Source organism: Diceros bicornis, chromosome 5 (genome assembly GCF_020826845.1).
Source record: "Diceros bicornis minor isolate mBicDic1 chromosome 5, mDicBic1.mat.cur, whole genome shotgun sequence".
NCBI classification, from domain to species: Eukaryota; Metazoa; Chordata; class Mammalia; order Perissodactyla; family Rhinocerotidae; genus Diceros; species Diceros bicornis.
The window spans coordinates 92,899,234-92,911,014 of record NC_080744.1 but is presented as its reverse complement, the minus strand read 5'-3'; the positions used below and the strand labels follow the sequence as shown (position 1 = coordinate 92,911,014).

Genomic DNA, 11,781 nt, shown 5'->3' with positions numbered 1-11,781 from the left:
AAGGTTTTGCATGGCCAAGGAGGGAAGGAAACTCTTGAGTGCAAGACTCTTGGGGTGGGGGAGCATGGACTGGTACAACTCTCCTGGCTGGGCCAGTGCTTGGCCCTGGGAGACCCTTTGCTAGGATTCAGACAGATACAAAGGAGAAGAAAACACCACCACCACTCAATCAACTCAATATAATCTTAATTTAGGTGATGTTCACCCAGTCTTTTCAAAGAGCACTGTTAGAAAAGCATACAAATCATGCATGGCAACCACCATTTACATCTCACCTTACATTGTGTTTACGTGGTTCACCTTACAGAGCAAGTGATTAAAATGTTGATATCTCACTTATCTCAGGCCTTGGCTTTCTTGCCTAGAGAGGATGGGCTGGTCATTTCTTCCGTATTTATTTGCAAGGCTGGGTTAAAAATCAATCGTGATGAGAAGTTGGTGTTTCATCCATTTTCCTTCAAGCTCATGCTTTGGTGAAGACACAGGAAGGACCTTTTCAGACAGAAAATCTCCACCATACAAAGGACACAGAGCCAGGCCACATTTTTAGTCTTTTATTTTTTTAAGTAAAGAAATTCCATTGAATCAAAGATAACAAAATTACAGTTTTTTTTGTAATGATCTTTGTTTACCACCACACAGAATCAAAATAGAACCAAAGTATTATGAGAACATAAAATGATCAAGGACACCATTGTTTAGTATAATTTCTTAATAAAGGTAAATATCCTCATATTTAGAAAAAATTGCATTGCTAGTTGCAAATTTAAACACCTCAGTGCTGAAGGATCCTGTATTTCCCCGCAAAACCCAGCAGCATGGAGGCTTTCAGAACACAAAGTCAAAAATACATTATTTTCAGGGCAGCATTTTAAGTTTCAGAAAATCCAAACAAAACAAAATAAAACAAAACAAACAAAAATGAGGAATGTGAAAGTGATGGTTCTCAAAAATCAATCTGGAAGCAGATCTGCCAATAGAAGACCATGGCTGGCAGGAGCCTAACCAGGAAAAGGGGAGATGCAAACTGGCTCCCCACCCCCACCCCCAGGTTCTGGTGTCACTAAGGCAGCTGCAGTGGCAGAAGTCAGAAGCTCAGGTACAGTGAAGGTCTTCCTGAGGCAGTGGGAGAGACCCAGATCATCTGGTACTGGTGTGGAGAGGGGACAGGGTTCTACATGGTCTTGTGCTTTAGGAAAACTGAAAAGGCAAAACCAAAACCAAATAAAACCTAACTCCTACACCCAGGAACTTGGGCCACCCACATGAACAGCCTGGGAGGGAAGTTGCTGGCACTGGGACCACGGGGGTCGGCAATTATTCTCGGTGACTGTTGGCTGCTCAACGTGGGTGGTCTGGAAGGAGAATGCCCATTGAGATGAAGGGTATTTCTGCAGGTGCTATAAGTGGACTGTCCCCAACTTATGGCAATAGTAGATTTCTTGGCTAATGGGGACTAAAAGGGGGAGAAGGTAGGTTATAGATTTCATTACTAATTGACAGGAGCTAAGTTAAAAAGACTTAATCCACCATTTAGAAATTAACTTCAGCTTATTCATTAGAGACACATGAACGCTTACCTATATCCATGCTAGGAAAAACAGTTCAGAAAACTTGGGGAGACTGACTCTTCCAAAAGGGGCAGCCTGTCTTCCGTCTGGGAGTCTGAGAATGGCTGCCAAGCTGGACTCTGTGCAGCCTGCTTCCAAGGGCCACTTTGGGAGGGTGCCTGGGCCCCAGCATCCGGAAGCTGTGGCAGCAGCGACACAGGCAAGAGGAAGCAGCTTTTGTTTTGGATAGCACTCCAGTGATCTCTGCCAGCAGGGGCCAGTTCCCCTTCCCTCAGCTTCAAATACAATTTGGCAAAAGCAATCCTCGTTTATGAAGAGGGGATACTTCCCTCTGCTTAGATAACAGAGGAGAAGAAAACCTTTCCCTCAATTGCTTGGCCTCTAAATACCAATTTTCAGGGCTTTTTGAAGCATCCAAGTAATCTAAAGCGGCCTTGAACAACAGAGTGATGCCGAGAGGAAGAAAGGCATCAGAGGATGAAGCACTTGGCCAGTTGTCCATCACTCATATTGTCGGGGGGTGCCTAACGTAACAAGGAGCGTACAGGCCATGTGAAGAAATTCTCTAGTTTTGCTGTGGATTTGCTTCAAACTTCCACAGCAGAAGAAGTGGAATTCCAATGCCAGGGGATATTCTGGCATTGTTGTAATACCAGGGGATATTCTGGAGGCAAGTTAAGGCTCTCTGGGCAAAGAAAAGGATTCCAGATGATACTGTGAGTAGACACTGCAGTGAAATGCTTCCTAACGACTCTCCTGCACTGCCTGAAGGACAAAGACCTGAGTTCTTTCAACTGAACATGATGTTTCGGTGGTCTTTACTTTAGCTCTAACTCAGAATCAATGCCACAGGAAAAGAAAAGCCTCTCACATCTCACACATCTGCTTGTCTGGCAAACACAAACAAGAACACATGTATTGTTTCCCCAGAGCTGGCAAATGGATCTGAAGTCACACAGTTACAAAGAGAGCTCTCATTCAGATGCCAGGCATATCAGCTCAGCTACCCAGAAAGTTCAGCTTGAATGAAGACTGCAGTTTCAGAATGAAAGCCTGAGCAGGAAGGATTTCTGCCCTGGGCCCTCTCAATGCTCTGCATGAGTCACACAGAAGGATGGGGATATTCACCCTCTTCCAAGGTCAGCACCTGTCCCAGTCACAAGACCACCCTCAGAACAGCAAGGATATTGAGATGACCATGGAGACTCTGAAGAGAAGCCAAAGGCACAGGGCTTTGGGCAATATCAAGGGTCTTCACCAGCAAAGGCTTAATGCAGAAGCTCCCTCTCTCCAAGTCCCCTCAAGAAGAGCCTGGGGGCTTGACATATCCATTTCCACTTGCAAGGGCTGTAGGAGGGCTGTTCAGGCAGGCGATGTGTAAACAGATGGAGTGGTTTTAGAGAGGGTCTACGATGAGGTAACCAGGGCTCAAAGAGGTCAAGTGGAGACAGTCAGGACAAGAACTCAGGTCTCCGGGACCCTGATTCCATAACACTGTGTCAAGAAAGGATTACTCCTATTCCAGTGTATTTCCACTCTTATGGTATGTCATAGCCTTCCCTGTAAGTGCGAAATGCTGCTGAGAGGCTAAGAGAATATCGTGACAAAACAGCTTTCTGCTTTCCTTCTGCTCTGGAATCACTGTACAAACTCACAGCAGGGAAGATAAGGTTTTCTTCAAGTCTATTGAACTCCCTTCTAACATAAATGAATCAAGGAAACTTGACACCACTTTGCAGATAATCCTAATTTGACTGGGATCAGTTACTCATCAGTGTCTTTAAATTGTTTAGGAGGCAGGGAGTATAGCCAGGAGAAATGTGGGTGCTTTCCCTCCTTGGTTTTTAACCTATTATTCCTGCAATAGAATTGTCTAAGTCTATGCAACTTACATCCTTAATCTGATTTTAAAATATAATATTCAAATGCTCTTTGAAAATTCAGCCTTGTTTTAACCCAAACAGAACCTTAACAGCAAGAAGAGCACTCACATTATCATCAGAAATGAAGGATTTTAGGAAGAGAAGCAAGGAAAGCTGGAAGGAGGGAAAAGCTGACCTTCATTTAAATGCTGTCCCCTTCTGTACTAGGCAAGTTTGCATCTCTGTAAATTCAATGCCTCTGTGCTCTCATTCAGGGACAAACAAGAATTTTCCTGTAAGACAGCCATAGTCACATTCTCATTTCCATGCTTGACAGCCTGATGCTTGAACAAAGGGCTTCAGTTGATTTCATGCGAGCTAAAATGGGATGTAAGTGCCATTCAGAGTCATACACTGAAAAGATTTCAGCTGGGACACGGCCCCCGTACTCCTGTGGGGTACATTCCAGTTGTATGGCAACAAAGGCTACACCCCAAGCCTTGACTCTCCTCCATGCGGCCACCAGAACTGCCCTGCCGACCAAGCTCCAAGGCCTCTGGCTCTCTACCCTCCCCGCCAGTGTGTGACCACAGGACTTTCTTTTCTCCTCCTGAACGGAGCTGGTACCTGGCCACTGCTTTGTCAGAACAGGTCAAGAGATGTGGCCTAAGGCAAATGAAAAGGAGCCTCTTGTTGCCTGGGATGGTGATTCAACCCCATTAAGTTATTGCTTCATTTACCTAATTTCACAAAAAGTCTTGAGAAATGAAGGGAAGAAATATGACTATGACCCTTCCAGATTACAGCTGTGGTTATTGGGTAGAGGGAAAAGCAATAGCGGAGAGGGATTTGCTTCCAAATTGAGGGGTAGATGATAAAGTGCCAATGTGTGCTAAAAGAACACGAAAAGGAAATGCACTAGAAAAATAACAACTTGGGGAAAAGTCACAATGATGAATTTGGTGTGAGAAATTATAACAAAGCAAAGTTGAGACCACAGAAATCTCAATCTTTTGAGACAATGGCTGTTTTTTATGTTATTAGTTAGGATGATCTGGTGATTGTCAGCAAACAACTTCCTCAGGTGACAGACATCACTGTCACAGTCATTTGGACCAGTGCCCAAACCACGTACCCCTGTGGCCATGAGGGTCAGCATCCAGACCCTCAAGTGGCTCCCTTTACCCCTCAAACACCCAAATGGACCCACCATTTATATTCCTGTTTGTCCTGGAGCAAAAGAGACGAAGCAGGGACAGTTTTAAAAAAGTATCTAGGCAATTTCACTCATAGTTCTGTTTAGTTCTGGATAGCAACTGCTGATTTTTCAAAGTGCAGGGTTTTTAGATATTCGAGTACCACAAGATTGGAGAAGAGGAGTACCTGAAACCTAGAGAGACATTTTCATTAGAGAAGACACACTTTAGAAAGATCTGTCCAAGAGACTACAAATATAGGCTATTAAATTAAAAATCTGGTTTCAAAATAACACCCTCTTTGGTTGGAAAGATCTTTCTCCAAACTCAGATCCAACTTTTGAATTGTTTGGTATCAAAAGCCAAAGTTAGAGAGACCTGGGTTAAAAAAATAAAATTACAATTGAATGCGTAAACAAAACAAAACACCTCTTTATCTCAAATGAGGGACAGAAAAAAAGGCAAATGATGACATCTACATGCTCAGACTAGGAGACTAGCTCCCAGGCTCCGCTGGAGAGATGTTCTCTCAAACCTCAGTAAACTGAGTTTGTCATTGAACTTGAGAACTGGTAGTATTTCGGCAATCTACCTGGTCCAAGTCCCCCATTTTACAGGCGAAGAAACTCAAGTTCAAGGGAGTTTTCCAGGGTCATACAGCCAGTGAGAAGCGGAGTCAGGCGGAGTCCACACTCTTCACTCCCAGCCCAGGCCCCTTCCGAGACATCACACTGGGGTCACACAAGGCGGCTGCTCACGACAGCCCTTGTTGCTCTGGGGGCCCCTGGGAGCTCAGAGATACCTCTAACTATGAATTTCAATAAAATGAGCCACTGAGATGTTTCTAATTTAAAGGCCCTGCAGAAGCATTTCCCAAATTTGCCTGGCGATGAGAATCACCTGGGGCACTTGACAAAAATTAAAATCCCCAGACCCACTGAATCAGCTTTTCCAAGGGGAGGCACCGTGGAGGCTGAAGTTTGAACAAGCGCCCTAGGTAACTCTCATCATCAGCAAAGTGGGAAAACCGTCTTAGAAGACAGTGAGGGAGAAACTTGGTTTGTGACTCCAGGGAATTTTCTTTGCCATGTAAGAGGCCACACTCTGGCCTGGGAGGCCCAGGTCCTCAGGCTCCCAGCTGAACTGCATCCTCAGCAGTGGCCTACACTGGTGAGCTCTTTTCAGGGTCTAAATAAGGACACAGACAGCCACCACGAAATAACGTACATCCTTCACTGTTCTTGGGGAAAGACCTTTTGAATGGCAAAGCAAAACTGCTGTTCAGACACATTTTTAATAGGGAAACTAGAAGTAATTGGCTTCAAAGCAATTAGGTGCTGCAGCTGGACAGGAGGGTGGGAACCCTGTCACTTGTCACCATGGCTAACAATGCAATGAAGAAAACCAGTAACTAAGCACAAAAATAGCCTGGAGCTCCCAGGGACTGCCACCTACTTCAGGACAGGTGTGCCTGGTGGGTGGCCCCCGTTGATGGTGTGAGGTCAGATCCAGGTCACTGAGGGAGATGGGAGACCTGAAACAGCCGGTGAAGGACGCGGGTTCCAGAGGAGGTCAGCTGGAACACGCCAGAGTTCGGGAGGCCTCACTCCAGGTCGGCCTCCACCTGCTCCGTGTCAGAGCACTGAGACTTGTTACGTTCCCACTGGCAGATGGCGTTGGCATACTCCACCACCAGCTTATCCATCCACGTCAGGGGCTCGGGGAACAGCACGGAACCCTCAAAGAAGCCCAGGTGGCCCCCGTGCAGAGGCAGCACAAACATGACGTTCTCCCGTTTCTCTGTGGGGGAAAGGCAGCTGAGTGAGTCACTGGCCTCTGGTTAGCACAGGGCAGGAGGTGCAAAGGGAGCTAGCCACTATGGTCCAGGCTTTCTCCACAGGTGAAGGTCATGCCAGTGGGCATCCGACTTCTACTCACTCTGCCTTGTTCACCACAGTGGGAGGGATCTGGTGGGCCAGGCAAGACAGGGGGATCTAGCAGGTTTGGGAATAGCAGCTTGGCTTTGGAGCAGAATAGGCACCAGCTTAAGAAATCTTTAGAACTCTAAGTGGTTCTCAAACTTGGCTGTATATTAGAATCATCTGGGGTTTTCAAAGATCCCTATCCCCAGAGATCCCTATGCAGCACCCAGACCAATTACATCAGAATCTGTGTGTGTGTGTGTGTTTGGGGGAGAACCCAGGCGTTGGTATTGCTAAAGCTCCGGGGTGATTTGATTGTACACTCAAATGCTTCCCAAATTTGTGCATCCAAATCACTGGGAAATCGCCTTAAAATGCAGGTTCTATTTTAGTAGGCCTGGGGGAGGAGCTGAGATTCTGCATTTCTAACAAGCTCCCAGGTGATGCTGATGCTACTGGTGGGGGCCAGGCTTTGAGTAGGGATTCATAGCATTTATATTGCTTTTTACCAGAGAACAAGGTGAATTCAATGCAGTCAATGCTTTTTCATTACAGACATTTGTCGTTGAAGACTAAAACATAACAAAGCTGCAAGTTGTGTTAAAAGATGCTTAATGGCATATGCTAAGCGGCCATCCTGAGATTACTAACCTGGAGCTTGACTTTATGAGTCCACGTCTAGGTTAGTCCCACATGGGCTAGTAAAGGCCATTACTAAAGATGTGTGTGAAATGGGCAGCCAGGTAGCACAGGAAGCACCTGTCTTCCTAGGCGAATAACTGACAGGGGCCCCTTGCTGGCTACTCCAGGCCTCTGAGCCACTTCCTAGCACGCACACTTCTGGCTCTAGGGGCATTTTTCTTGTCTGACCCCCTTGATTCATCCTTTTCAGTCACCATTTCATAATTTCTGTGTGAAAGCATTAGAGCTACGGATGTTCCTTTAGAGGTACAGAAGGAAACTAGTGCGGCTGCCCTCCCTCACTGCTGCGTGCGTGGCTGAGCGGCTACTTGTGTGTGAGGAGCCTATGGTCTGATAGGGCGTTGATGGGACACAGCGTCTAACACCTAACACACCTGCAACACGCACAGCGCTCACTCTGAGCAGTGCACCGGGGCTTGGGCTGGGTGGGGGTCCTCTGTCCACTGTATTATTTACTTTTGTAGCTTGGGGTTATGAGAGAACCAGAGGCACTCCTCTTCCCTCTGGTTAATATATGATATTTACAAGAGGAAACGTAATCATAGAGGACTATGGAAGGCAGGAGATTAGGTCCTAGGGATCTGAATTACAGTGCAAAGTAACTGCAGAATTCCCAGTGTTTCCTTCTGCTATCCTCTTTCTAGTTTCTCCTTCAGATCCTATCCCGCACGGAGGGAGACTGCACTGGCCTGAAGCTCTATGACATTCCCATGAGCAATGGTCTTTGCTTTCTCAGTTGCTTACATTTTTATCCTCACAGCAGATGGAGAGGCTGTCTGTCACAAGAGGTAGCAGAACTGGCTTTTTTGTTTTGCTTTTCAGGTCAGGTTTTAAGTCTAAATATCTCAGACTTAATGGAACCATAGCCCTGAGACAATAATTTCACAGAACACCAGGGGACTCCCCCAAGCCCCTCTTGGCTATGAATATAAATGATGGTCCTGTCTTTTGCACCAGGATGGAACACGAGAAGGCTCTACCCAGGCCCACTCACAGCCCCAGGACTATCAGGCTAGGCTGAATAAGAACACTGCCACGAGACATCCTTCCCATAGAAGCTGGTCTCCAGGAGAGGACAGCAGGGTGAAGGAGACAGAATTTACTATGGCAATGTGCTGAGGGGGTGAGGGAGCAGCAGGAAGAAACACTTACCTGAAAGAGATTTTGGAATGGTTAGAAGGCTTTCATGCACCAAGGGGTCATCAGCTGCATTAACCAGCATGAGAGGCACATAAATCTGCAATAAGAAAATAAAATAGAATTAAAGTATCGATTCCCTTTGTTTGACCCCATTGATTCAAGGCTCAAATTCATTACTGGACACGTCTTTGAAGCAAAAGGAAGAGGGTCACTGCTCAGTTTGCTGAACAGGTGGATTAAGGTCGCCTCGTACTCTCTGGCAGTAGCATGAATTATAACTGCCGCTGTGATTACAGCCCTGGCAGGTCTGTGTGGGAGCAAGGTTCCCGTGTCCTGGGTGACCCACAGCCTCTGATGGAGCGACAGTAAGTATGCAACGGGGCTCACTGGCAAAATAATTCTGATGATCCTCACAGTGTTTCAGATTAGCCATACCTTTCAGAAAAACAACTTTACAAAGAGTCATGTACATATTCATTCAGTTTATATAGTGGGGAGAAAAAATGGAATATGTTCCACTCCAGAGAAGGGAGCCTTTCTAGAGGAATCTGAACGTTGAAAACAGGAGTAGGCTGGTGGATATCGGGAAGCTCTTAGCAGGGCTGCATTCAACATTCATTTTAGCAAAACAGCCAATAGTCTCCTTTTTCATTTTGGTGGAGATGGTGCTGATAGGGAAACTCAGATATTACCAAACAGCCATGCCCAGGTAGTGTAATGACTGGTTGTGCTAATCTGGAAGTCTCTGACATTGGCTCTAGACAGCTCGACGATTCTGTAATGGCTTAAATGAAGACACCAAAAGCCTGGGTGATGATGCTAAACTGGGAGGGGTGGCCTATGAGCCAGATGGCAGAATTGCAATTCGCAATTATCTGCTCTAGCTGGGGGAGTGGTGGGCCAAACCCACAGGAGGACATTGACAAGGATAAGTGGGAAGTCCTGTGTTTGAGTAAAAAGAGCAATTGTGCAAAGACAGAATGAGGGAGACTGGTTTGGTGGTGGTTCAGGTAAAAAACATATGGGGGTGATGGTTGGCCACAAACTTAATTTAATACACATAAAGTTTATTGTAGCTGCTAAAAACTCCACTCATGTAAACCAGTCTACCTTGTCAACAGACATGTTCCTCATCATTTTGATACAGAAATACATCTATTTTACTCTGTTCTCGCCAGATCATGGCAGGAATTCTGAGTTTAGTCCTAGGCACCACACTAACAAAATACACAATAGCCAAAAAAGGGTCCAGGATTGTAAGAAATCTACATGGAGCTCCTAAGAGGAAGCATGGCAGGAACCAGGGAGGATTATACTGTCAAAGGAGGACTAAGAAAATAGGTGTTGCAGCAATTTTAAGGGCTTTTACACAGACACAGGAGCAGCCTGGTCCTGCAGGCAGCTCTAGGATTAATACATGGAGGTCACGGGGGATAGAGTTTGGTTCAGTAATAAACCCAGGTCAACAACTAGAGTAGTTCGAGCCAGATTCTGGCTGAACTTTCACCAGCGGAGTCTAGGAGGATGCTTGTGATCCCATGCGTGAAGCTGGATGGAGGGACACTAATTCTGAGATGCTGCTGCCTCTGAGTCGGTGCTGCCACTCACCCTGTGCAGGTACCTCATGCAGCTTTCTTCCTCATAATATTCCTTCAGGGAGTTATAGCCATGGAACTTCCTGGGACACACACACACACACACACAAGGAAAAGGACAAAACAATACTTGTCATAAGATCAGAATGCTGTGTTGATTTTATCACTGCTCCAGTTCCCACACTAACTCGTCATATCAGTAGAACATACATAGGCACCAGAGTTAGGGGTTAACAGCACTGGCTTTGGTATCTGGGTTCAAATCCTGACTCTGTTACTTACTGGCTGTGTGACCTTAGGCACAATGTTTAACCTCTCTGAGCTTCTCCTCTGTAAAATGGAACTAAGGAAGGACCTCCCTTGATAGCACTGTGTGATTTATGACATTAAAGTGTGTACTAGCACAGTGACTGACCCAGAGTAATTACTCAGTAAGTGTTACTATAGTAATTATTAGCACAAGTTATGTCTTTTGAGGCAGTATAAAACCAGACGTCACTGTAGACGCTAAGAAACTGAAATTCAAAGGCATTTACTACAACTTTCTTTTCAACAGAATTCTTCCTGGCAGAGTAGCCTGGACTACTGTGAATTGGAATGAAATATGTATTGGATAATAGAAATGAGACAGTGATTCAAAGTTACCAATTCTGTCCATGCACAGGGCAGTAGTCAGGGATAAACTGAAATTTAACAAAACCTTCAGTGCTCCAGCACGAAAGTCCTGCAGGTTGGCTCTGCCCTGTGCTCTGAGAGGCCTCACACAGTTCCATTCGGGGCTCTGATCCCAGCAGGCCGAGTCCACCCCAGACCAGAGGATCTCTGAAAACCTTATTTCTTTCTGACACAGATTAGGACCTCTGGTTTCTGATCGATGGGGTTTTTTTTCTATTCTGACTGGCGTCTTCAAGGTACCCCGCCTCCCCTGAAGCTGTGGATCCCTTCCACTACCAGGCCCCGTGGACATGTCTCACTGGGAAGGACCCAGAAAACTCAGGCTGGACCATTAGGGCCACTTGACAGGGAGGAGGCCGAGGGCAGAGACCATCTCTGGGACACTCGTCTTCATGAAATCAGCCCCTTTGCGGCCTTGGCCACCAGGAAAGCACCGCAGTCCTCCAGGATTACTGGTGCCTGGGTTATGAGGAGGCTTGCCCAATGTGGCAACCGCGAAAACTGCTACTCTCCAACACTGTGGAAAGGGAAGAGCTTCAGGGAGAGCTGCAGAACTTTCTTTTAGGCTTAAAAAGATTCAGAAGATGAATGGTAAATTTAAATGTTTGGTTTTTTTCCTCCTTAGACACCACAATAAAGTCACACACTCCAGCTTAAGGGAGGCTGGATAAAATTTATTCTCACCTTCTGAGCATACCAGCAATTTCCTAGTTTCTATTTCCTTTGAGTAACTGTTAGCAGGCATATTTCAAAGTTATTTGGTGTAACAAAGACACGAACATCACATAAGGAAGGTAAGTATAGATCCTATACTCAGGTCAATATCTGCCTACCTATGGATGAACACCAGCTTGTTTTAGACCATGCCTAACGGCGTCAAATGATCATTAAATAAAAAGGATGATGTTTTTAAAGAGAACAAGTTCAGAGATCAACTTTACCCTTCCAAATAAGGCTAACCTCAATCAGAAACTATCAGTATCAGGAAAGATGACACTGTCGGTGTCTTGACCGCAGGGGCCTGGAGGGGCTGGGCAGGTAAAGGGTAAAAAGTGAAGTGGGTGGGGTTTGCATATTCCACTCAGAGGAGAGTCTTCACGCCCCCAAAGAAAGAGGCT

At 45.8% G+C, this 11,781-nt stretch overlaps 1 protein-coding gene and 1 long non-coding RNA gene across 2 annotated transcripts in view; both read right to left on the bottom strand.

Moving 5' to 3' along the window:
* Window positions 1-539: 539 nt before the first annotated feature.
* Window positions 540-5,559, bottom strand: LOC131406439 (uncharacterized). The gene is made up of 2 exons (XR_009220140.1): window positions 3,630-5,559; window positions 540-1,200 (listed from the first exon to the last, which is right to left on the bottom strand). It is a non-coding gene; the product is annotated as an uncharacterized LOC131406439 (long non-coding RNA).
* A 1-nt stretch (window position 5,560) lies between these two features.
* Window positions 5,561-11,781, bottom strand: part of ABHD2 (abhydrolase domain containing 2, acylglycerol lipase) — a 96,557-nt gene continuing 90,336 nt past the window's right edge. The window contains exons 9-11 of the mRNA XM_058542423.1: window positions 10,002-10,071; window positions 8,406-8,490; window positions 5,561-6,429 (exon numbers count right to left, since the gene is read on the bottom strand). Coding sequence (XP_058398406.1) covers window positions 6,233-6,429; window positions 8,406-8,490; window positions 10,002-10,071 — 352 coding nt within the window. The 3' untranslated portion in view covers window positions 5,561-6,232. The remainder of the gene's footprint in view (window positions 6,430-8,405; window positions 8,491-10,001; window positions 10,072-11,781) is intronic.